The sequence below is a fragment of the Mytilus trossulus genome, chromosome 4, assembly GCF_036588685.1.
Source record: "Mytilus trossulus isolate FHL-02 chromosome 4, PNRI_Mtr1.1.1.hap1, whole genome shotgun sequence".
NCBI classification, from domain to species: domain Eukaryota; kingdom Metazoa; phylum Mollusca; class Bivalvia; order Mytilida; family Mytilidae; genus Mytilus; species Mytilus trossulus.
Window position 1 is genome coordinate 75,932,170 of NC_086376.1, and position 27,694 is coordinate 75,959,863.

The 27,694-nt window shown below is 30.7% G+C and overlaps 2 protein-coding genes across 3 annotated transcripts in view; one reads left to right on the top strand and one right to left on the bottom strand.

Annotated features, from left to right (window-relative positions):
* Nucleotides 1-335: 335 nt before the first annotated feature.
* LOC134715985 (TM2 domain-containing protein 2-like) lies at nt 336-24,545 on the bottom strand. Its single transcript, XM_063578614.1, has 5 exons — nt 24,313-24,545; nt 8,428-8,515; nt 7,985-8,100; nt 7,409-7,497; nt 336-1,523 (listed from the first exon to the last, which is right to left on the bottom strand). Exons 1-5 carry the CDS (start codon nt 24,447-24,449, stop codon nt 1,399-1,401), a joined length of 555 nt encoding a protein of 184 aa, XP_063434684.1. The 5' UTR covers nt 24,450-24,545; the 3' UTR covers nt 336-1,398.
* Nucleotides 24,546-24,785: 240 nt separating this feature from the next.
* LOC134715986 (syntaxin-18-like) overlaps nt 24,786-27,694 on the top strand; it is a 44,461-nt gene continuing 41,552 nt past the window's right edge. For both annotated transcript variants that reach the window (XM_063578616.1, XM_063578615.1), the window contains exon 1: nt 24,786-25,023. In XM_063578616.1, coding sequence (XP_063434686.1) covers nt 24,874-25,023 — 150 coding nt within the window. In that variant the 5' untranslated portion in view covers nt 24,786-24,873. The remainder of the gene's footprint in view (nt 25,024-27,694) is intronic.

Here is a 27,694-nt window from a genome sequence, read left to right on the forward strand (position 1 = left end):
GTGCACTCTTGTTATTATTGAAAAAAGCTGTAGTTTCCAAAGAGAACCATATAACCTTGGGCAGGAAACCTGGCAATTTGTCAATTGAGATCAGAGACTGATATGGCTGGTCAGTAGCAGGGATGGAACAAACTCATAGTTGACAGGCAAGTGAACCTTTTACTCTGCCCCCTGACTTTTTTTTTTAAACTTGGCATTGAAAACAAACTAATTATCAAAACGATAATTTTATTAAAAAAATAAATACATATTACAATTTGATAATACAAAACATATTATTCATAATGTTTATACTCTTTCTTACATTGAAAAATGTATAAAATGTGTGTACTCACTATAAAAGAAAGAACTTTGTAAAAGAACTTCTGAGACTCCAGCATACCTTCATTTTTTTTAAATCAAAATCCAAAACATGTCTTGGTATTGATATTGCTTGCCTATGTGATTTAAAAAAATGGGATGTTCACAACACTTTTGATTATTTATGGAAGTTTTTAGTCTTCACCATAAATAGGTTACAATTACCAATTGAGAAACATGGGTGCAGTCATCGAATTAAGATAAATCATGATATTCAAAATTTAGCGTTTGAATAATCTTGCACCCAATTATTCATTATTATGTAACATCTTGTAACTTATCCTTACACCAAGAGCAGAAAAATATATTTCATATTACCTTATTTAAGAAAGCAACAGGAACCTTTATTTTGGGTCTAACAAATATTGGCCTAATAAATTTTCTTCAAATTGAACAAGGTTTAGACTAAGTTTATAAGTTTGTTTCTTGAAAAAAATCCCAATTGTGGCTTATGGTGAAAACAATGGTATTTCACACTCTATATATACTACAGTAAAATCATGAATTATCTCCCTTATATTCATTATTTCTGTTATTTTTCATACCAAATTTATTTTTCCTGATCAATATACAGAATTGGTACATGACAGATGTTATATCAAAAGTATGTTCATATGGTGTATATATTTTATGAAAAGTTATCACAGAGTTGAAAGGTAAAGAAAATGTGTTTTTATTACAAAGTTAATGCTCCTTTATCTGATACAAATGTTAAACTACCGGTAGATGGAAACTGATTTGATGAGTATGATTATTATGGAATATGATGTGGTGTTAAGATTTGAAGTTGTATGTATGAATATAATGTGCTTTCTAAAAAACATATATAAAGCTTTCAAAGTAATGAATCATTTTACATGATCACTCATTGTAGTAGCCAATATGCATTCAAATTACTTTCTGAAATTTTGTTATTGCAGTTATTGTCAATATGTCTGACAACTTGACAACTCAAACAATATTCTGACACAATAAAAAGAACATTATTTCTATTATTTATGTATAAAGCAGTTTTTATCCTAATTTTAAAAACTGTTTTTAATAGTAAGGCACCCAGTTACTGCCATCATTAGGTAATAGAATTCCGTTCACTAATAATACAATGTCTACTATCCACCATACACCTAAACCACCAAGGGTTAACAGTTTACCAACAGCTGTACCTGAAATCATTATAATATTACATTTTATATTTTTTTTAATTATAAATATTTACAGTGTATGTTTTAATGCATTTGATACTTTTGTAAGTCCAATAACTAAAAAATAAACAATATCAGTAACTAGATCAAGTTATTTCATCTTAGTACAATATAAAGGATGACAATAATGGACTCTCATCCAAGTATAACTTGGAATATGAAGGAGGAGAGTCATTCTAGTAATGGAGCCTGAGGCTCAAGAGGATGTAACTTTAGCATTCATTTCCCGATGTGCAACGAGGCATCTCATTTAAAAGAGGTCAAAATCCTTGACCTAAGGGTATGACGTAGCTATACCTAGCTATAAATACTGCGGCTATTACCTGTGCCAATCATGTTTCAAAGTTTGTTTGTGCAACCAAAACAATAGGGATGGGCAAACAGTACCCTCCAAACTGGGTGGGTAAATTGTTACATCCTCTTGAGCCTCAGGCTCCATTACTAGAATGACTCTCATCCTTCATATTCCAAGTTATACTTGGATGAGAGTCCATTCTACTAATTACGCTCCTCGGCTCTTCGAGGATGTAACTTTAGCATATTCAAAGTGTTGGCACAAACAAGCAGTTCCCTGAACAACTAACAGAGAGCAAATCATAATTTGCTGACTCAGTCCAGAATATACTGGAGACTAAGATAGTAGTCAATCTAACTAATCTTTCTGAATTAATAATAAATATCATCTAAATATGAAGGTAAAGTACTAATATTGTTAGTCTAGGTATAAAAAATAAATAGTTTCAAAAACATTTCAAGTAATTTTGAAAATAAATATATATCAAAATATCAATAAATTTTGTAGTCTGAATTTCACTATTTTCAAGAATAATAACTTATTCTTTACATTCAAGAGAAATGCTTTTAACTATATAAAGAGCATATATAACACTCATACCACATCTTCCTATATCTATATATCAAGTTTAGAATTTTCAAAATACCATTTGCCTGATACTTGCTTAAAAACCATTAATTGTATATCTAAATATCTACTGACATATTATTCAGCAACACTTGTCTTTAATATATGAAAGTGTTTAATCCTGTAGCCCTTCTTTTTTGTACTCTTCTAACATGACACTCTCTGTAGTTCAGATGTGTATGAAAAAACAAGAATTTGAGAACAAATTCAGGAGACAGTAGTTTAAATAACATGTAAACACAGCCATATACAGATTTTCATTAGCCTTCTGAAGATTTCAATATTTCAATATTATGTATACATGATTTATCTAATATCAATCCATGGTAAAATATCTAGTACATTTACAAGCTAAAAACCGTCATTGCAAGTTCTACAAGTATTATCTCTTTGCATGACATTTGCATTCAGTCTGTCTTTAATATTGTAAGAACAGAAAAACTGATTCAAAAGCTCAAGTAAGCAACGAAAGCTTCAAATAGAATTAATATTCATAACTTTAACATAACTTAGCAATCAAAAACTCCTCTCTGAGTCATATTAAAAAGTCATACATAGGTGATTACTGTCACACAAAGGTCACCTGTTAAGTAAAGGTTGACTTATTTAAAACTACATGTAGATGTCAAAGATGAACAGCCTCTACTGTAGTTCTTATTCAGGACACTTAATGAAGTGACTATATTTACAAATTTCATCTTATTCATTTTTATCTGGAATATACCAACTACAATATAGTATTTGATATCTGGTTTAGTAAATTTACTTTCCATGTTAGATTATGACAATGGGCATGATGGGTATATGTAGTATATGAATTATATACATTTATATATCAAACAGTATTGATAATAAATTGAATCTTATAAAGTCCAACACATCATACAGACACGGTCTACATATACCTACTGCATCTAATGTACCATTCTAAAGTAAACCATCTCAAAAGTATCATCGTTATGATATTTCATTAAGTATAAACAAATTATACAGTGTAGCTATTTAATATCTTATGTTATAAGAATTAATATAGATCAACATATCCAGAATTAAAACCTGATCCAGCTTGTTTTTAAAAATTCTAACATTTAAGTATTACTGTTCTGTGAACACTCATCTGATAATCTGATAATTATCTTGAAAAGAACTGGAGAAGGGTTACAAAGTTTATACTTCATTGTAAACTGTAACATTTGAAAATGACCTTCACCCATCCTGATATCCATACACATGTTAGATATTGAAGGAATATAACTATTACTGTATATAATAACCTATATCAATCAAGTCTTGAACTGCTCTTTTGTACAATATGCTTATGATACATCTTACATGTACTATTTTCTATATATATACATCTGATATTATATAAATTATGGCTATGTTATATTTAAAGCAATATAACTGCATATATTTAAGAAAAGTAAATTCTTATTGAACTGAAAAGAAATTCCAGTGTACATGTACGAAATATAAGTTTGCAATTTGCTTTGCAAATTCTAATGCTTTATAGACAAAAAATGATAGAGACTTTTCAAAGTTTCATTTCTCGATGGAGCATAAAAATATATAAATGATATATAATATATAATATATAATATATATATATATCATAGTATGACTATGTCAATTCTTATAAACTGATGATACAAAAGCATCAATATAGCAATTCTATTTCAAGCTCATGCAGTCTAGAAAGATCACCATTTTCTTTTTGTATTTTTAATTACCATCATGGATTTCAATAATACAGATGCACAGATGCAATATAATCATTTGATTATCATTATAGAAACTTTATAAATTCTACATAAATTCATGTAATACTACTTTCTTCAGTATATGCTATCTGACACGAAAAATTTGTAGGAGATTAGTCCCCTTAACATTATATACAAATGTTTACAGAGCTATGACTTATAGCCTATAACAAGGCAACACTTTAATAGTCACTTAAAGATTAGTGATGCACATATCCAATGTACATTATAGTATTCCTTTAAAAAAAAGGAAAATGTCAGATGTTTCATGTCCAACATCAAACCAAACTTTGCATGTTGAGAGAAAAATCTTCTTGTTTTGTATAGTTCTGTAACATTCATTGCTGCTACCATTAGCAATTTAATAAATATATTAAAGTTTATCATATCTAGTATCATTACTTAGATTGTAAAGCACAATTTGTCTTGTCAAAAAAGCACCTTTATATACTATTTTCTGCAAGTCAAAATAGGGACTTTTTGGAAATAATCCTTTCTTGTCAGAGCCTAAATAATTAGTATACCGGTAGTTGTATCTCAAACTATATTTTACAGTAAAAAGTTGTTTACTATTACTGGTACCTTGTAGACAGCAAGATCAAGATCTACAATTGTGTGAACAATAACTTTGAGCTTTTTCTTCAGAAAAGAGCTACTGTTTACCTATTCCAAGGCTTTGTTTGTTATATTCATAATTAATGTTATAACAATGCCAAGATATAAGACTGAAAAACTCTTATTATATTTTATAAAAATATGGTAATAAATGTACATGAACGTATCATTTTACAAGTGTCAAATAATTGTATTCATAATCTGAAATCTACCTTAATGAATTTCAAGGCAATGATAAAACCATCCAATGGAAATTATTTTTATTTCCTTCCACACTGCATATATATATGGAAGTTTTTAACGACCTTGACCGACTATACTGTTTACAGCCCTTGCCTGGTCGGTAACACTATAATGCATGTTATGTCAACATCATAAAAATTATCCTTGAGAAAAGGAATTTACATCTGACCAATGCAAGTCAATCATATAATTTTTTCAGAAGATCCTATGATCTTTCTTTTTTACTATTTGATATCAACTAGTATGTTTTGATATGTTGGCATTACACTTCTCACAATTTACAACATTATCATATTGCACTAATTCTTTTTCAAAAGCAAAAAGCTTAAGTTAACAATTGGCAATACTCCTCTGCTTTATTTTTGCCAAGATAAAGATATAAATCTTAAATCATAGTAAAGACATGAGATTAACTTCATGTACAGAATTATGCAACAAAAGTTTGCATATTTTAAAAATGCATTGTTGCAAATTTTTCAAACAATAATAATTGTTTTACTATTATTTTCTACAGTATGTTTCTACCTAATCAATTGTTTGTTAGTGGCATGTTAAATGCTCTACAAGGAACTATTCATTAAATGCTTAGATGTTCCACCTTCGACCTATTTCTGGTCTTGTTTGCCGTGATATACCACTTGCTACTCAATATTCAGATATTAAATATCAATCACATAATATTATTTCTGTAAATATTTCAACTGTAACACAGTATTATTATCTCACAAAGAGCTTATTTTAAAGCCTTAATGGCTTTGCATATTAAAGATATAGGTATTCTGTATATATTCTGGTTGTTAAAACAATATTGTAAGTTCATTCTGAACTGTTGTCACATTTATGACACACCAAGGACTAAGTCTCTAGGCTCATTAATTGCTTTAGACAAATAAGCTTTTTAAAAATTAGCTATTTGAACGTTATTTGATATAACATATTTTAGCAAAGGTTTTCAGATACCTTAGATTGGAAGTGGCACATAATGCCTTCCGAAAAATCACTAACTTTGTCTATTTATAGTAACACACATACAGGTGTTTCATATCGACACGTAGTCTAGCATATTCCAATGCACTACATTACAGTTTCTTATATTTGAATAAGAAATGTATTTTAATCACAACATTTTGTGATAATAAATCTCAAATATATTTGCTATATTTTCTATAAATTGTACGGCACTACGTGGGTACATTATAGCAAGAATATACGAGTACACCTCCGTACATTTTGAACTTACCTTAGAACAAGAAAGATATTCTACTCATATACTTCTGTATAGAGATTCATTCGTGTTAAAAATAACTACGATATTAATTATTAAAGAGTGAACGCGTTCGGTCCACCATTGATTACGTGATAAGCACCTGTGTGTTACACATCACAGTACACGTGTATTTTTAGAACAAGGTTTAGAAAATAGAACAACGATAAAATACGTTGTAATTAACGAACTTGGATAATAAGTTCTCAAGATAATTAATGTTTATAAAACATTTTATACTGAAACAAAGTTCTCAGTTTTACAAAATCTTAAAATTCTGGACGTCGTCACAGATTATAACGAGTTAGACACCTCGCTGCTCGAAAAATAATATGATTGGCACAGGTAATAGCCGCAGTATTTATAGCTAGGTATAGCTACGTCATACCCATAGGTCAAGGATTTTGACCTCTTTTAAATGAGATGCCTCGTTGCACATCGGGAAATGAATGCTAAAGTTACATCCTCGAAGAGCCGAGGAGCGTAATTAGTAGAATACTTATGGAATCTATATATGACATTCTCAAAGTCTACTTCAAAAGTATGAAAAAAATATTCTGTTGATATCAATTTCTTGTTTTAGAATGTGTTAAGTATTTACCATTTTTTGCATTATGAAAATCAACTTTAACAATATTGTCAAGTAAACTTTTGTGTCATTTGGTCTCTTGTAGACAGTTGTTTGATTGGCAATCATTTCACATCTTCTTATTTTATATCATAACTAGTTTTTCTCTGTCTCAGTACCTCATGCATGTATTTCATATCAAAATTATATCATGTACTTTTCTTCTAGACAATAGTAATGTTTTCTCTCCTAATTTTTTTTATCAAAAACCATGAAAGTTTTGTACATTTTGCCACTTAAATCCTGTACTTTTTATCATAATTTTAGAAAAACGTGGTAATACCATGGTCTCAAAGTATATGTTGTAAAGAATAAACCAAACCATCTTCACATGTTTGTATCTAATCAATCATTATATACCAGTACTGGAATTTTTTGTATAGTTTTATACGTCATGATTTAATTCTTATGTACCTGTTTGTCCTAAACAAAATCTGTCCATTCCCAAAAAACCAAGAAGTACAGAATATATTAAAGTTGTTAGGAAATAATGACCTGTGTATCTGAAAAAAAATGAAACATTTTAAACTAATATTATAATAAAAATTAATCTGAAAAAAGTAAGAAATATTTAAGCTCTGAGTATTGAATGTATTGTCAATACTTTCCACAGTGAAATCTCAAATACCTTTTGACTAAAAAAAAACAGATTAGAAAGTTTTACAGACATTAATAATTTATTTGAATCAACTGCAAGAACTAATAGTCTAAAGTTAGCCAATTTTCTAATGGAAAACATACAGATAATATTATCTAGTGTCATATAAAGTATCCCCAGGGTATCAAATGATTGATTAAACAAAGTGTGTGTTCATGTATGACTCAAAACTATTGGATTATTTTCCTTTGGCGTAAAGCCCTGTATTTTAAAATTTTGCTATTGCATTCTACTACTTCTAACCATATATAAAATATTCACCTTTTCACAAGAACACCATTTAAAGGCAAGCTAAAATTGCCAGATACAATTAACATGATTAACAAACTTACTTGATACATGGAAAACCATCTTTAAGGAAATATCTGTCACCAAAACATTCTATCCCTGGTAAAACAGAACAGTTTACTTTGGTCTTCTGGACATCTTCATATCTTCTCCCACCATACTATAATTCAAAATGGAGTTTGGCCATATTAGCTTATAAATCTTTTAATTCATCTCTATATAATTCTTTATATGCATCATTTACATGTAATTTCTGATTAAAAATTCTTCAACAAGAATTGTCAAATTAGAAAATGTCAAATTAAACTAATTTAAGTAAAGTAAAGAGAGAATAATCTGAATTTTTCAAACCAACACTTCTTGTGAATCGTACAAGCAGGGAAAAAAATCAATAACGTCAAAAGTTCCTGCCAGCACAAAATATAAACATGAGAAAAAGAGAAAGATAACATCTTTTCAGACCTAGCATTTTTGTAATCATACTGACCTTTGTACAACCATATCCTAATTCTTGACGTCTTGTTGCATTACCATTTAAATCTAATGGATCACTACAGTTCAGAAACTCTAATGGTCTGTAAAAAATATAAATCATAAAAATAACCATTGTTAAATAATAGGGAAAAAAACCTAAACAATAAGAAAAGTAAAAAAAACCAATTTCATGTACATTGTATATATATTTCTAAGTTAGTGCAGTGTTTGAAAACGAAAGGATGTGGTGTGGCTTCCAGAAGACAACTTTCCACCAAAATACTATAAGGACACAAATAATTGAGATTTATTTTCTGACAATACAATCATATACAAAACATGCAGCTTTGCTTATAAAACATTGTAAAAGTAAAAAAAGTAGAGGTTTAAGTTAATAAGGTATAGTTTGTCCTTGTCCAATTTCCTTCATGAATCCATTCAAGGCCTAGGTACAAAGATATATTGTTTAGATATATGTAAAATGTATCTCTTCTTCCTTACATTTTTTGTACATCCTAGATGTGTGAGATGACAGATTTGCACATTATAATAATGTAAAGCAATCACAAACAAGAATATGTGTCGTAATTTCTGCTTCTTGCTATGTTTTGATATAGTTATAAAGCCAGCAAATACGAATACTCATAAAACAAGTAAATACACGGGGTAATAAATAAATACGGACGTCAAATCTGTTGTCTGTTCTCTCTCATCATTAGTAGCGTGAATGAATGATCAATAGTAAAAATGATACTTTTATTAAACAGCCGATATGTTTCCATACAAGTACAATATTCCAACAATAATATATAATAAACATACGGGGCGAAGCTGCTAAAACAATAATCTTTCTCGTGTATTTTCATACGGGTCAACTGGGTTTATCTTAAATATTATGTACAATGATAAATACGGCAAATAAATGCAAGGCATACAGCTAATGTGCTGCTTCTTACCTCTAGGACCCCCCGGGATGAGCCTTGCTGCAAGCCAAACGTCAACACAGCAAAGACTAACGAACGTGACGTTGCACTGGTATTTATTTCAAATTACCGGAAGTAAATATTCTAAGCAGGAAGAAAAACATAACGTAAAACGCTTACATAAAATATAGGAGTCCTCGACTCAAAATGCTTATAATAATGCAATCTTATGAATAAACAAATCTAGACATATTAATTCATCCAGTTAAGAACTCATAAATGTACACTTTTGGGTTCACACTTAAAATATTGACCCAACGGTAACGTTCTGAACAATACATGACAAAGTTGCTCCATATACGACGTAATCGATACAGCTAATAACATAAAGTAAAACGTACGTTAATTACTTATTCGATATACTAAACACTAGAAATAACTTCTGTCAACTTATATAAACTCTCTTATTACAATAAATAACAATATTCTTTTACTTGGAAAGAACCAAAACACACATTTACAACAACATGCAAGGAAATCATTGATCATTTGCCTTTATTGTACACTTGTTGGCTTCCCATCCTGGTCCAAGGACACAGTTATCGTCCTTTGTTTTCTTGATACATGTATTGAATACATGAAATATTAAGTAGGCCAGGGGGATGAAATTACACATTAAAAAAGTTTGGGTGCTTAATCTTTATGATTTGGTCCAGTTAAAAAAGGTCAAATGTTATTACATTTGCAGCTGTCAAACTGAATTTTATACCCCTTAACACAGAATTGTCAATATTTTGAGTTAGAGCAAGTAGAAGTTTCTATAATATTGATATTATTTGTCCCATTAGTAGTACACTACACTGTAAAAATCTTGAGATAGAGCCGGTGTCATATGGTATTTTGAACCCCCTAAAAATTGAACCCGGGGTCAAAATACCATGCGGTAAAATGACCCCGGGGTCATTATACCGCATGGTATTTTGACCCCGGGGTCATTTTTCACATATGGTATTTTGAACCCCCCTGCGGTATATTGAACCCCCCTGTTTTTAAGAAATAGTATTGCAGATAATCTAATTTACAATTTATTTGCTATTATTTTTTTTATTAGAGGTTATGAGTAGGGGGTTCAATATACCGCAGGGGGGTCAAAATACCATGGCTATATAAAATTTTGCAAAATATCTTTTCCAGTATGCCAAATACATATAAACTACTTATTGGAGTATTATAACTATGTGAAGGAGTTAGAATAGCTTGGATTTTTGAAATTCAAGGTCTATAGTAGGGGGTTCAATATACCGCAGGGGGGTCAAATTACCATGGCTAATTAAAATTTTCAAAATATCTTTTCCAGCATGTTGAATACATACAAATTACAATTTGGAGTGTTATTACTATGTTAAGGAGTTAGAATAGCTTGAATTTTTGAAATTCAAGGTCTATGGAAGGGGGTTCAATATACCGCAGGGGGGTCAAAATACCATGGCTAATTAAAATTTTCAAAATATCTTTTCCAGCATGTTGAATACATACAAATTACAATTTGGAGTGTTATTACTATGTTAAGGAGTTAGAATAGCTTGAATTTTTGAAATTCAAGGTCTATGGAAGGGGGTTCAATATACCGCAGGGGGGTCAAAATACCATGGCAAAGTAAAATTTTCAAAAATATCTTTTCCAGCATGTTAAATACATACAAACTACTTGTAGGAGTATTATAACTATGTTAAAGATTTTGAATAGCTAGACTTTTTGAAATTTAAGGTCTATAGTAGGGGGTTCAATATACCACAGGGGGGTCAAAATACCATGGAAATTATTTTTTTTCAAAACATTTTTTTCTAGCATTTTGAATACATACAAACTACTTATTGAAGTATTATAACTATGTTAAGGAGTTAGAATTGCAAGAATTTTCAAAATTTAAAGTCTATGGTAGGGGGTTCAATATACCGCAGGGGGGTCAAAATACCATGGCTAAGTAAAATTTTCAAAATATCTTTTCCAGTATGTTAAATACATACAAACTACTTGTAGGAATATTATAACTATGTTAAGGAGTTTGAATAGCTAGAATTTTTGAAATTTAAGGTTTATAGTAGGGGGTTCAATATACCGCAGGGGGGTCAATATACCATGGAAATTATTTTTTTTCAAAACATTTTTTCCAGGATGTTAAATGCATACAAACTACTTATTGAAGTATTATTACTAAGTTAAGGAGTTAGAATAGCTAAAATTTTTGAATATTAAGGTCTATGGAAGGGGGTTCAATATTCCGCAGGGGGGTCAAAATACCATGGAATTTTTTTTTCTTTCTAACATCTTTTCCAGCATTTTAAATACATACAAACTTCTTATTGGAGTATTATTACTATGTTAAGGAGTAAGAATTGCAGGAATTTTTGAAATTGAAGGTCTATGGTAGGGGGTTCAATATACCGCAGGGGGGTCAAAATACCATGGCTAAGTAAAATTTTCAAAATATCTTTTCCAGTATGTTAAATGCATACAAACTACTTGTAGGAGTATTATAACTATGTTAAGGATTTTGAATAGCTAGAATTTTTGAAATTTAAGGTATATAGAAGGGGGTTCAATATACCGCAGGGGGGTCAATATACCATGGAAATTATTTTTTTTCAAAACATTTTTTCCAGGATGTTAAATGCATACAAACTACTTATTGAAGTATTATTACTAAGTTAAGGAGTTAGAATAGCTAAAATTTTTGAATATTAAGGTCTATGGAAGGGGGTTCAATATTCCGCAGGGGGGTCAAAATACCATGGATTTTTTTTTCTTTTTCTAACATCTTTTCCAGCATTTTAAATACATACAAACTTCTTATTGGAGTATTATTACTATGTTAAGGAGTAAGAATTGCAGGAATTTTTGAAATTGAAGGTCTATGGTAGGGGGTTCAATATACCGCAGGGGGGGTCAAAATACCATGGCAAAGTAAAATTTTCAAAATATCTTTTCCAGTATGTTAAATACATACAAACTACTTCTAGGAGTATTATAACTATGTTAAGGATTTTGAATAGCTAGAATTTTTGAAATTTAAGGTCTTTAGTAGGGGTTCAATATACCACAGGGGGGTCAAAATACCATGGAAATACATTTTTTTCAAAACATTTTTTCTAGCATTTTAAATACATACAAACTACTTCTTGAAGTATTATAACTATTTTAAGGAGTTTGAATTCCAAGAATTTTTGAAATTTAAAGTCTATGGTAGGGGGTTCAATATACAGCAGGGGGGTCAAAATACCATGGCTAAGTAAAATTTTCAAAATATCTTTTCCAGTATGTCATGTATGTTAAATACATACAAACTACTTGTAAGAATATTATAACTATGTTAAGGAGTTTGAATAGCTAGAATTTTTGAAATTTAATGTCTATAGTAGGGGGTTCAATATACCGCAGGGGGGTCAATATACCATGGAAATTATTTTTTTTCAAAACATTTTTTCCAGGATGTTAAATGCATACAAACTACTTATTGGAGTATTATTACTAAGTTAAGGAGTTAGAATAGCTAGAATTTTTGAATATTAAGGTCTATGGTAGGGGGTTCAATATACCGCAGGGGGGGGGGGGTCAAAATACCATGGAAATTTATTTTTTTTCAAAACATTTTTTCTAGCATTTTAAATACATACAAACTACTTGTAGGAATATTATAACTATGTTAAGGAGTTTGAATAGCTAGAATTTTTGAAATTTAAGGTATATAGTAGGGGGTTCAATATACCGCAGGGGGGTCAATATACCATGGAAATGATTTTTTTTCAAAACATTTTTTCCAGGATGTTAAATGCATACAAACTACTTATTGGAGTATTATTACTAAGTTAAGGAGTTAGAATAGCTAGAATTTTTGAATATTAAGGTCTATGGTAGGGGGTTCAATATACCGCGGGGGGGGGGGGGGTGTCAAAATACCATGGAAATTTATTTTTTTTTCAAAACATTTTTTCCAGCATTTTAAATACATACAAACTACTTCTGGAAGTATCAGAACTATGTTAAGAAGTTAGAATTGCAAGAATTTTTGAAATTTAAAGTCTATGGTAGGGGGTTCAATATACCGCAGGGGGGTCAAAATACCATGGCAAAGTAAAATTTTCAAAATATCTTTTCCAGTATGCTAAATACATACAAACTACTTTTAGGAGTATTATAACTATGTTAAGGAGTTTGAATAGCTAGAATTTTTGAAATTTAAGGTCTATAGTAGGGGTTCAATATACCCCAGGGGGGTTAAATTCCATGGAAATTATTATTTTTCAAAACATTTTTTCCAGAATGTTAAGTGCATACGAACTACTTATTGAAGTATTATTACTATATAAAGGAGTTAGAATAGCTAGAATTTTTTTAAATTAAGGTCTATAGTAGGGGGTTCAATATACCGCAGGGGGGGTCAAAATACCTTAGCAGAGTAAAATTTTCAAACTTTCTTTTCCAGCATGTTAATTACATACAAAGAACTTATTGGAATATTATAACTATGTTAAGGAGTTATATAAGCTAGAATTTTTGAAATTGAAGGTCTAGGGTAGGGGGTTCAATATACTGCAGGGGGGTCAAAATACCATGGCTAAGTAAAATTTTCAAAATATCTTTTCCAGTATGTTAAATACATACAAACTACTTGTAAGAATATTATAACTATGTTAAGGAGTTTGAATAGCTAGAATTTTTGAAATTTAATGTCTATAGTAGGGGGTTCAATATACCGCAGGAATGGCAGGGGGGTCAATATACCATGGAAATTATTTTTTTTCAAAACATTTTTTCCAGGATGTTAAATGCATACAAACTACTTATTGGAGTATTATTACTAAGTTAAGGAGTTAGAATAGCTAGAATTTTGACCCCCCTGTGGTATAATGAACCCCCTACTATAGACCTTAAATTTCAAAAATTCTAGCTATTCTAACTCCTTAACATAATAATAATACTTCAATTAGGAGTTTGTATGCATTTAGCATCCTGGAAAAAATATTTTGAAAACAAATAATTTCCATGGTATTTTGACCCCCTGCGGTATATTGAACCCCCTACCATAGACCTTAAATTTCAAAAATTCTTGCTATTCTAACACCTTAATATAGTAATAATACTTCAACCAGATGCTCCGCAGGGCGTAGCTTTATACGACCGCAGAGGTTGAACCCTGAACGGTTGGGGCAAGTATGGACACAACATTCAAGCTGGATTCAGCTCTAAATTTGGATTGTGATTAAATAGTTGACACAGCATAGGTTTCTGACACAGAATGAATGTGTTCTAATGAAATTAAAATTTTTGTTTTCTCTTAGAGCAATTCACTATGCTGTTGAATATGGGCAGGAATTCGCTAGTGAAATTTTAGGGTCAATAGTGTTTATCCAATTAAAAAATAAAGAAATCATGCAAATTTGGAGAATAAACATTGTTTAAATATCAAAGTGGGTTAGTCTTTATTGCCAAATGCAAAAAAAATTGGATCCAATTGAAAAAATCAACAAAAAATCAGCACTTGTTAAGTGCTGGCAGTTGAAAACTGTAGACAAAAAGTGTGACATTTCTGCAGTGGCAAAACCCCTAGCCATATTTAGAATATGCTTGAAGAATTGTTCTACTATAATAGTTGAAAATCAACTGCAAAATGATCTGTCTATCATTTAGAAACCCCATTTTGTACAGAATCCGATTATTGCTGCAAATAAAATACGTTTGAAAATGGACAAGTGCATGTAACTTTTCGCGTCAACAAATGTTACATGCACCTTTTCATTAGCTGATTAGCTTTGGAAACAAGTTATTGGTCCAGCATGGCAAATTTTGAAAGCTGTCAACAATGGGTACAATTTGGATTTCATGATTTTTATCAATCAACTGAAGTTTGAAAAATATAGAAGGTAAGAAAATTTATTTCATTTTCGTGTCAATACTGCCCAATAATACTCATCTTTTTATAACAGTTGCATACTTTTTATAGTAAGCATTACCATAATTATTTTTTTCACATTTCAACCCACTGACAATTACATTAAAATGTGGCTTTGCCATCTTTCACACATGGCATCTACCAGTGATCAAGCAGATGATAAGAGAGTGGGACCAGGTTAATTTTACCTCACAATGAAGTGTTACATGCACTTTCAGTGTAAATTAGGTTCTTTGATAATGATGTGTGACTTGCTTTGCAATTTTGTCAAAAAATATAAGTTTATCTTGTATTTAAACAGGTTTGACCCATACGATATTCATTTTATTGCTGGAGAGATTTATGTACATAACATTGACACGAAAATATTTACCAAGGAAAGGTGTCTATGATACATGCAAAAGCTTTTTTTTGTACGGTTTGCCTTATCAATCTAATTTATTACATGAAATACCACAGATTAATTGCCAATTTGATTAACTAGTACTTGTATTCATTCTCAGCATTATAAAGATAACTGGCCACTTAATTTGAAAACATAAAATGTAACATTGACACCAGAATAAAAACAATATTACTTTATTACACTTAAAGCATAATTGGCCAGTGCATAATATTAAATCAAATGTAAATTTATGCTGAATTCTAAACAGAGAAGTTGTTGATCTTTCTTGATTTCTAGACTTTACAATATTTACTTGTAATTCTTATCGTTTAAAGGCATGTAACATTGACACATCTTCTGCGTCCAGGTTACATGCTACAACCTAATAAATGTGCATACAATTATTCAATCATTAAAATCTTGTTGAAATTTAAATTTGCTTCATTAAAATGATATTAAAGAAATAAATGAGTTTTAATTATTTGTGTTTATTTTTTTCCTGATTGACCAGCAATTTTTCCTCATCATTTGTTGGTGTTCCTGTCAATGTTACATACATAACCCAGAATTATAATGTTTTAAAAGCATTGATTTCCAAACCTCTGTTATGAGCTTTAAAATGAGTTTATCTGAGTTTATAAATGACTAACATCTGAAATATTGTCATCACACAATTTCTTTGATGCTCCTATGATAACTTTATGAGTAACATGGACTACGATTTTTGTATCAGGTCTTTTTTGTGTTACATGAGAAGATTTTACTGTGTTAAAATCAACAGTTAATCTAATTTTTAATATTCAAAGTTATTATTATGATACTTATTTTAAAAAATAATGTATAAAGTAAACCCAAATTAAACTTTTTTTTCATTAAGAAATTGTGTATGTAACATTGACAGAGTCTATTATTTAGACTTTTACATGTTCAGGCCAGTGTTACATGCGTAAACAAAACTTACTGCCATATGGAGCTATTATCTTATTTTTATTTTACAAAATTAAAGCGTTTTCATGTTTTCCTGTTCAATTTGTCTTTTAACACTAGTTAGTAACATTGACAACAATATTTTGTGTCAAGATTATTTTATGTTACATGCAAAGGTATTACTTCCTTAAAGTCAGACATTTATATAACATTTTATAACCTAAATGATTAATTAGATATTACTGGGCAGCAATTATATTATTTCTCCAAAGTTGACTATTAAGCACACCACTTATATCTTCTGGTCTTCATGTATGTAACATTGACATACAACCTTTTACTTTTCTGTCAATGTTACACGCATGAACAGAACTGATAACATTTACTAACTCCTTTGCTCTATAAAGAGATTATTGATAATTTAACTTGTTTTACCACCATCAAACTTCATCTTTATTTCTAAATATAAATATTCTTTATAGAAGTGTATTTCTTCATTGACAACAAAATTGGTGTCGGTCTTGAAAATTTACATGCTTTTTTTAATAAAAAAAATCTACAGGCAATATAAACCTAAGAAAGAAAAAGATGATCAGCAATAAATGTGATGAAGAAAACTCTCAGGAAGATGCTGCAAAAAGATACTGTCCCTGACAACCAGTCAGATGGTGATGTCCCTGGCAGCCAGACAGATGGTGATGTCCCTGTCAGCCTGGAAGATGGTGATGTACATATCAGTCAATCAGTTAGTTGGTGATGTTCCCGTCAGTCAGTCAGTCTGTGATGTTCTTGTAAGCCAGTCAGAGGGTAATATCCCTGTCAGCCAACAGATGGTGATGTCCTAGTCAACCTGGCAGATGGTGATGTTCATATTAGTCAGTCAGTTGGTGATGTTCCTGTCAGTCAGTCATATGGTGATGTTCCTGTCAGCCAATCAGATGGTGATGTCACTGTCAGCCAGTCAGATGGTGATGTCCCTGTCAGCCAGTCAGATGGTGATATCCCTTTCAGCCTGTCAGATGGTGATAACCCTATCAGCCTGGCAGATTATGATGTCTGTGTAAGCCAGTCTGATAAGGTCCCTATTAGTGAGTCAGGTGGTGACGGTCCTTTCAGCCAGTCAGATAGTAGTGTTTTTCTGTCTCAGAAAACCAGATGATGGTGACTGTGCATGCAGACATACTAGTGATCTCCAATTTGACTATTCTACAGCAGTGTAGAAGATAGTTATTTCAAAATCTTGTTTATTTATCCCTTTTCAATCACCAGTCAACACATGTATCATGTGTATTTACTGATGCTCATTATAGAAATCATGAGGAATTCAATTTGTAACATTTTTTTAAAAATTGTTATGCCAATAATTGACATTCCAGAATATCTTTTGCATTATAAGAGGTTCAGGCTCCTTCTGATTTCAAAATAATAATAATAAACTCATCATGGATACCAGAATTGAAATTTTGTAGGCCAGAAACGCTTTTCGTTTACAAAAGACTCTTCAGTGACGCCAATGAAACAAAAAAGTAAAAGAAGGCCAAATAAAGTTGAAAACAGGACTATGGTCTAGTGGGTGTTGGTTTTCTCTTCTGAATTGTTTTACACTGGTCATTATGGGGCCCTTAAATTGTGGCTTCCTGTAGTTTAGGTAACAAGTTTTCAAGATGAAATGGCATTGAAAAATCGAAACAAGATATTTGAGAGTTTCTATATTATTGTAAATTTTATAATCTATGCATGGATTTTGGTTCTGTTTGAGGGTAGATTAATTGTTGTTTTGTTTTTTTCTTTTTTCAGATAGATAGTTGAAGATGTTGGAGACAGAAAACAAGAAACAAGAAACTTGTTTTGAATGTTTGAAATAAAATTTATTGTTTAAACCTTAAAAAGTTATCATAAATGTAAGATTAACCAGCAGAAATAAAACGAGATATGGGGTAATATGTCTATCAGACAACAACCTCAAAGATGAAACCCAAATTGTTCTTTATAGAAGTTATGTAAACGATTGAAAATAAGATTCTCAATAAATGCAGCTGTATCAACCTCTCGTAGATTTGTCCATGTTTTGTCTTGGTTTTTCATACTATGCGTTTTAAGTGTAACTGTGTCACATGAATGAGGGATACATGTCATCATTTTGTACCCTTACTTTGTCAGTATTAGTTATTGAGTGAGAAACTTGTGGATGCTGATGGTTGTGTGGTTGTCTTCTTATCAATCTCATCCCTGTGCATAAAAAAAACGGTTGCTTACTTACTGATATAAAAATGTTTCATGTTGTGGAAATTTTGGATGACTCCTTCATCAATTGATCCATCTTTGGTCTTAATTTTATTTTTCTGGTTATTTTGACATTTGAATATCTTTTAATTTAGCCTTCCATAGTGTACCACCATGAACAAGCATAACTTCTGGTATAGTTAAAAAATATGTCTGCTGTCTGAAATTTAGGTGAATGGTTTTGGTATTAACCACTATTTAAATCATATCATATATGAGAAATGTGGCAGTATTATTGTTTAATTTACATTCAGATGGTTGTTTGGAGGCTTTTTATATCTTTTAAGGTCAATTCTGGCATGGTTCATTATTCATATTTTTTGTGTCCACGTTACATGCAACATTTAAGTCACTATTTTATGACAGAAATGAGATAATTGCAAAAATATTAATACAATTTTTTAATGTGAGGGTAACACAATGAAAAAGAGCCTTTACATGTTCAGAAAGAAAATGATTCTTACTGTATTTTTTCTCTTAAACATTGCATGTAACATTGACAGAAAAGTAGAAGAAACTTGTTTTCACAAAATTTCTGAAAGAAATGAAAATATACATTTTAGAGTTTTGATGATAGACAATGTTTTGTGATCAATATATATGATATTGAATGTTGAATAAGTTAAGGAATCATTAATCTCAATTTGGAAAAAGTGTCCATGTTACATGCTCCAAATTCATTATTTGCTTTGGTTCCAAACTGACGCAAGTTTAAAAATGATTTTTTTGGTTACAAATAGAAGGACACCATTTGTAGCAATAATTTGTAAAAAATTTAGAAGCTTATAATGATTTTTATTTTTTTCTTACAATGTCACACTAAAGGAGCATTAGCGAATTCCTGCCCATATTATTCCTCTCAAAAAAAATGTTTGAAGAAATTTTCTTTTTATTTATGAAATTTCAAATGAGAAAATTGAACCCAATTTTTTTAATCACATCCCCCTTTCCCTTATTCCAAAACTAATCTCAATTAAAATTTCTAATGGAGTTTGCAACAATTACTACTCATTTAAATACATCATAAAATATTAAGATGTAAAAAAACTGCTTGTTATCACTGAATGGTAAAGACTATTTTAATTTATCAGTTGGTAGTAAAAAGTGAATATACATTGTATATTGTATATATAACAAAGATTTAAGTTGATTCTGGACAAAGAAAGATAACTCCAAATAAAAAAATTTCTTACAATTAGATATTTCTTGCTTACTATTCTGGACAAAGAAAGATAACTCTAATTAAAAACAAAATTGCTATTTCACAATATTTTGCAATAAGATATTTCTTGCCATTGCGCAATACTGTGCAATTGAAAAGACTTGCTATTGCACAAAACTTAATATAATAATTTTAGATCCTGATTTGGACCAACTTGAAAACTGGGCCCAGAATCAAAATTCTAAGTACATGTTTGGATTCAGCATATCAAAGAACCCTAAGATTTCAATTTTTGTTAAAATCAAACTAAGTTTAATTTTGGACCCTTTGTACTTTAATGTAGACCAATTTGAAAACAAGACCAAAAATGAGGAATCTACATACACAGTTAGATTTGGCATATCAAAGAACCCCATTTATTCAATTTTTGATGAAATCAAACAAAGTTTAATTTTGGACCCCGATTTGGACCAACTTGAAAACTGGGCCGATAATCAAGAATCTAAGTACATTTTTAGATTCAGCATATCAAAGAACCCAACCGATTAATTTTTTGTCAAAATCAAACGAAGTTTAATTTTAGACCCTTTGAACCTTAATGTAGACCAATTTGAAAACGGGACCAAAAGTTAAAAATCTACATACACAGTTAGATTCGGCATATCAAAGAACCCCAATTATTCAATTTTGATGAAATCAAACAAAGTTTAATTTTGGACCCTTTGGGCCCCTTATTCCTAAACTGTTGGGACCAAAACTCCCAAAATCATTACCAACCTTCCTTTTATGGTCATAAACCTTGTGTTTAAATTTCATAGATTTCTATTTACTTATACTAAAGTTATGGTGCGAAAACCAAGAAAAATGCTTATTTTGGGTCCCTTTTTGGCCCCTAATTCCTAAACTGTTGGGACCTAAACTCCCAAAATCAATACCAACCTTCCTTTTGTGGTCATAAACATTGTGTTTAAATTTCATTATTTTCTATTTACTTAAACTAAAGTTATTGTGCGAATACCAAGAATAATGCTTATTTGGGCCCTTTTTTGGCCCCTAATTCCTACACTATTGAAACCAAAACTCCCAAAATCAATCCCAACCTTTCTTTTGTGGTCATAAACCTTGTGTCAAAATTTCATAAATTTCTATTAACTTAAGCTAAAGTTATAGTGCGAAAACCAAGAAAATGCTTATTTGGGCCCTTTTTGGCCCCTAATTCCTAAAATGTTGGGACCAAAACTCACAAAATCAATAGCAACCTTCCTTTTGTGGTCATAAACCTTGTGATAAAATTTTATAGATTTATATTCACTTTTACTAAAGTTAGAGTGCGAAAACTAAAAGTATTCGGACGACGAGGACGACGACGACGCCAACGTGATAGCAATATACGACGAAAATTTTTTCAAAATTTGCGGTCGTATAATAAGTAGTTTGTTTGCATTTGACATCCTGGAAAAAATATTTTGAAGAAAAGAATATTTTCATGGTATTTTGACCCCCCAGTGGTATATTGAACCCCCTACCATAGACCTTAAATTTCAAAAATTCTAGCTATTCTAACACCTTAATATAGTAATAATACTTCAATAAGTAGTTTGTATGCATTTAACATCCTAGAAAAAATATTTTGAAAAATATTAATTACCATGGTATTTTGACCCCCCTGCGGTATATTGAACCCCCTATCATAGACCTTAAATTTTAAAAATTCTAGCTATTCTAACTCTTTAACATAGTAATAATACTTCAATAAGTAGTATGTATGCATTTAACATCCTGGAAAAAATATTTTGAAGAAAAAAATATTTTCATGGTATTTTGACCCCCCTGCAGTATATTGAACCCCCTTCTATAGGCCTTGATTTTCAAAAATTCAAGCTATTCTAACTCCTTAACATAGTAAAAATACTTCAATAAGTAGTTTGTATGCATTTAACATCCTGGAAAAAATATTTTGAAAACAAATAATTTCCATGGTATTTTGACCCCCTGCGGTATATTGAACCCCCTACCATTGACCTTAAATTTCAAAAATTCTTGCTATTCTAACACCTTAATATAGTTATAATACTTCAATAAGTAGTTTGTATGCATTATACATCCTGGAAAAAATATTTTGAAAAAATTTAATTTCCATGGTATTTTGACCCCCCTGCGGTATATTGAACCCCTACTATAGACCTTAAATTAAAAAAATTCTAGATATTCTAACTCCTTAACATAGTAATAATACTCCAACAAGTAGTTTATATGTATTTAAAATGCTGGAAAAGATATTAGGGAAAAAAATAATTTCCATGGTATTTTGACCCCCCTGCAGTATATTGAACCCCCTTCTATAGACCTTGATTTTCAAAAATTCAAGCTATTCTAGCTCCTTAACATAGTAAAAATACTTCAATAAGTAGTTTGTATGCATTTAACATGCTGGAAGATATTTTATAGAAAAAATATTTTTGTGGTATTTTGACCTCACCCCTCCCCCTTACCATGGTATATTGAACCCCCTACTTTAGACCTTGAATTTCAAAAACCCAAGCTATTCTAACTCCTTATTATAGTTTTAATACCCCAATTAGTAGTTTGTATGTATTTAACATGCTGGAAAAGATATTTTGAAAATTTTACTTAGCCATGTTATTGTACCATGGTATATTGAACCCCCTACTATACATCTAAAGACCTTTCATGTTAAAATATCTTGCTACTGTAACTCCTTTAAATATTTATTATACTCCAATAAGTAGTATGTATTTATTTTATTAGCTTGAAAAAATGTTTTGAAAATTTTACTTTTTAGATTAACTGAGCCATGGTAAGTTGACCCCCTCCCCCTTTTTTACCATGGAGAATTAAAATTTAAAAGTCTACCATTCTATATAAATATTTTTAATTTCAAAGAATTAAAGTGTCCAAGCTACATTGTTTGGTTTTAATGCTTTAAGAAGTTTTTTGAATGAAATTTTGTTGGTTAAGACTTCAGAGCGATTATACCAAGCAAATATTTTTCTTTTAACCAATCATTGAAAATTGACCTCCCCTTTTTGTATTAATGATTTTTAATATTTGATTAGCTTTTATATAATGTTAAATGTTTTATTAATCATCTAGAATGAAAAAAACAAGGGGGTTCAATTTACCATGGGGGTTCAATTTTCCATACAGGGGGGGTTCAATTTACCATAGCGGTATTTTGACCCCGGGGTCATTTTACCATGGGGTTCAAAATACCATATGACACCGGATCAATTTTTAAATTTGAATTTATTATGTTTATTGTCTAAAAGAAATTTAAGAAATAACTGTGTAAGTTCATGCTATTGAATCAGTATTGATTAAAAATATCCATATATAAATGTACATGTACAAAATGATGTAGCTGAGTTTCTAAATGTCTTTTGTCTGAATGATGTCCACACTAATGAAAAGTAACCTTCAAGAGCTAATGGGCACACTAGCCTAACTGGCACTGGAGGTAGTGAAACATACAAAGACTGAAATAGAATTGTGGTGATGGAACCAAATTAATTCTTTTTATTTTTTTTCTATTTTGGTCAAAAAAATCAGAGGCTCAGGCATGAAAAAATAGGGTACAATGTAGGTCAAGTAGCAAGAAAGAAGAATATATTATTTTTGGCCTTACATTGACAGAACTGTCAGAATTGATACTTTAATCCCAATCTTAACCAGCGCAAGCACAGAGAAGAAAAAACATTGAGCAAAATGCATGAATGAGAAAACCTGCACATTGAGACATTTAGTGCCAACAGGCCTAAGATAATTTAAGGATCGACGCTCCCAACTATGTCACCGACAATACACATGTTGGACCAATATTTGGATAATTTTTCATGGAAAAGATATTTCAAATCTCCATATTTCAGGATTCAGGGACAATATGGGGACGAAGTCTCCTATTACAGTAGAAAATTTAATAAAAAAAATAAATTAAAAAAAATCGGGAAATTTCCCCGAATTTTTCATTCCATTAATGAACTCAAAATCATTCAATTTTTTTTGGTCATGTTTTTGAATTTCTTTGATTATATTGAATAAGACGTCATAACTTCAATAACGTCACAACTAGAATCCCTAACAACAGAACTAAGTCCGAAATGTTCAATATTTTCCGTTTCTCTTTTTAACATTGTTGATTTAAAAAAACAACTCATAGACTTCGTCCCCATTCACAGGTAATTCCTGCCTCATATTATTTATTTAAGGGATGTTTGGATTGTTAATTTTACAACCACTTAGTGACTTACAAATTTGTACAAAAAACTAGTGGTGCATGAGGGACGTAAACCTCGTCACATTTGTCTTCGTAACATTCTTCTATCTCAATACTTGAAACAACACCGAATAAAACTATAAAATGAAGGTAAATGTCCGTCTTAATCATTTTGGTTTCTAAATACCATCATTTCCACTTTTTGTTTTTCCTCATAAATATTATTTCAATGTCAATTATGTTCTTTTTAATCAAATTCAAACGGTACTTGTTTCAAACGCAAAGTCGACATAGATGTACAAAATCTGAAGACCAAAATGTTGCTAAAGGCCATCATATATATTTTATTTTCAATGAATAATTGTGATATGTATCTTGCATACATAAGATAGTTAGTGAATTTTGTTTTGCTGTAAATGGCCACACAATCCACGTTATACGACCCAATAATAAGCAAGTAAAAAATAAAAATAAAAAATAAGTTCGTCGTTGTTGACAGATGAATCTGTGAACCGAAAAGTGCCAAGTTGGAAGCATAGGTAACCCGTCACAAACCTGTCACACATATTGTTTACCTTTTTCTCAATTCAAAACAATGTCAGATGTTACTAATTTATTTAAAGCGACTGTCAAAACTATAAAAAGTAGAAATAAGATTTCAAAGGAAAATGGAAAGAAAGAAATGACTAATATTTTCCCTGCCACAAAACAGAGGAGTGATTTTGAAAACACAGCAAAAGGACTGGTAAGTATAAGGACCCTCACTTATTGGTGACTAGAATAATAATTAAGTGGAGATATGACAAAACATATTTAATGTAAAACAAATCAAACTTTTAATTCTTTCAAAGAAATTAATATAAACAGACCTGCATTTCAGAAAGATGATGTTCGACGAATCCGGGTCTGTTCGCGCCCATTCACGTTCGCACCCACTCATGTTCGCCCCCTTTCACTTTCGCACCTCACATGTTCGCACCCAAAGTCCGTTCGCACCCTACATGTTCGCGCCCAATTTTAATTGGTTTTGTGTTTAATAACTTTGTAATCAAGTTTTGGCAAGTAGTATTCTTAAAAGTATAATTGATTTCATTGTCTCAAAATAAAGCGAGACAGCATTTTTTATGTGTTGAATAAATCTTAATCATGTTTTTGAGAGTGTATTAATTAAAAAATAATAATATTCCTTTCTAATTAAAGTGGGATTCTGTCAACGTTTTATTTTGTGTTGAATAACACTTAATCATGTTTAGTGTATTGCCTATAACTTTGTTTCATTGACTTGTTTTAAAATGAAGTGAGATTCTGACTACGTTTTTTTTTGTGCGTTCAATAAATTTTATCATGTTTTGGTTTATATAAAAGTGTATTGCTATATTTTATTATTTCATTGTTGCAGATCAAGGGGACCAAGCTGTTAAAATCAATTATCTTTTGTGTTTTTCATTTAAAATATTTAATCTTTTACTCATACCAAGCTATAAATACATTCAGTATTTACATCAAAGTAATTAAAAACAAAAACAATCATGATTTTCCAAATATTCAACTGGAATTTGAATTAAAATTGGGCGCGAACGTGTAGAGTGCGAACGGACCTTGGGTGCGAACGTGCGAGGTGCGAACATGTAGGGTGCGAAAGTATATTGGGCGCGAACGGACCTGATACCATGTTCGACGAATCCGGGTCCGTCCGCCCTGATTTGGGTTCGCCCTAGTTACTGTTCGCCCTAATTCCGTTTCGCCCTGAGACCATTCGCCCTGAGACCTGTTCGCCCCCGGTATGTTCGCCCTGATTTTTATTTTTTATTACAGTGTTGTGTTGTGTGTATTTAATTGAATATGTTGAAGTCAGTCTACAATTTCGCCGAATATTTACGATGTATTGTGTTGTCTACAGCTAGCTGCTACTAGGTTATAAGTTCCTGTAAATTTCAGAACTACAAGATATTGTGATTTCAAGGTATTGAGAACTAAGTTACTGTTAGTATCTGTATGTCATTACGTTACAAGCCTAAACGAAGATTTGGAAGCACTAAATTGAATTACTTTTAGTAAAACAAATACCAAATACACAGTCAGACTGCATGCTGAACATTGATCAATTGTTATTCACTATCACAATCATATATACCAAATATATCAAACTAAGTTGTATCCTTACGGTATATTAAAGAGCATTAAAACATACAAAGCCACTATTGGGTTGTCGAACGGCTTGTAGAGTTTGACAATCACTTTCAAAGAGTTTTCAAAGAAGCCAAGCTACGAAAATAATTTCCTTTCATGCCTAACAATTTGTACCTCAGTGTTTTAACCCATCCAAGCTGACTATTTTATTTGAGAAAAATGTTATTTTCATTATCAATCCATCAACGACAATTCATTATCATATAACAATCAGTGATATCAAAGATTTCAAATTATACCTAATCAGCAATCAACAGTAATTAAGAGTAATTATAAAATAAAGTGTTACAATACACGATTTTTATCTAACTAATATTCTGTATTCAGCTTTAATGATCTTTAATAGATAAACATAAATTTTAATATATATAAATATACATTTCTTTCATTAATGTAACATATACATATCATTTAAAATGAGAATAGGGCGAACGAACTTAGGGCGAATGGATTACCAGGGCGAACAAACTCAGTGCGAACGAACCTAGGGCGAACATGTAATCAGGGCGAACGATCCCGATACCATGTTCGACAAAAACAATACATGTATACCATGTATATAGTCTAAGAGTAATCTCGGACTACATGTATACTGCTACAGTTAAGTTTGTAATATATTTTGTCTGTAAATGTTTTGTTAGATCTGATTACAATAGGAAAAAACAGAAATTCCTGTTTAATGACGTGAATTTTTAAATTTTGAAAACGTTAACTTACAATTTAAGACTGAACACTATCTTACATAATTCCTTAAATAGTATTTACATCTGCCTGTGAAGAGAACGGGAGTGGATCGTAACCCTTGGCTAGCGAAGATGTAGTATTTACAACTTCTTCAAAAAGAGTTTAAAAAAAAAAAAAGGAATTAAAGTGTGAAAGTGAACAGGCGCGTAGCTCCCTCTATAGATACGCTAACCACAGTTGGGTGCACATCGATTCAGCATGTAAAAAAAATTATTGCAAAATAAAAATTTATAAATTAAATATTAATTCTTTCAAATAAAAGGAAACACATATGTTGTCACTTTTTTAACTGATGAAATGTCATTAAATAACAGCATTTGGTTTCAAAATAGAAGTTTTATTGGAGATCATGACAAAATCGGACAGTAACTTGTATCTTTTACAAGATTTGAATTTGTTAATGAAACTGGAGAGTGGAGTGCACGTGGCATCTGGTATTATGAGAAAATCTGTTTCTTCGTGTTGTAGGAAATATAGCAAAC

Bases quoted from the DNA above. Each gene is read 5' to 3' on its own strand.
- LOC134715985 (XM_063578614.1), bottom strand. From the start codon at position 24,449: ATGATTAAGACGGACATTTACCTTCATTTTATAGTTTTATTCGGTGTT. The intron at 8,516-24,312 runs GTAAGTCACTAA...TATTTTTTACAG, and splicing joins CTAGTTTTTTGTACAAATTT to ACCATTAGAGTTTCTGAACT. The intron at 8,101-8,427 runs GTCAGTATGATT...TTTGAATTATAG, and splicing joins TAGGATATGGTTGTACAAAG to TATGGTGGGAGAAGATATGA.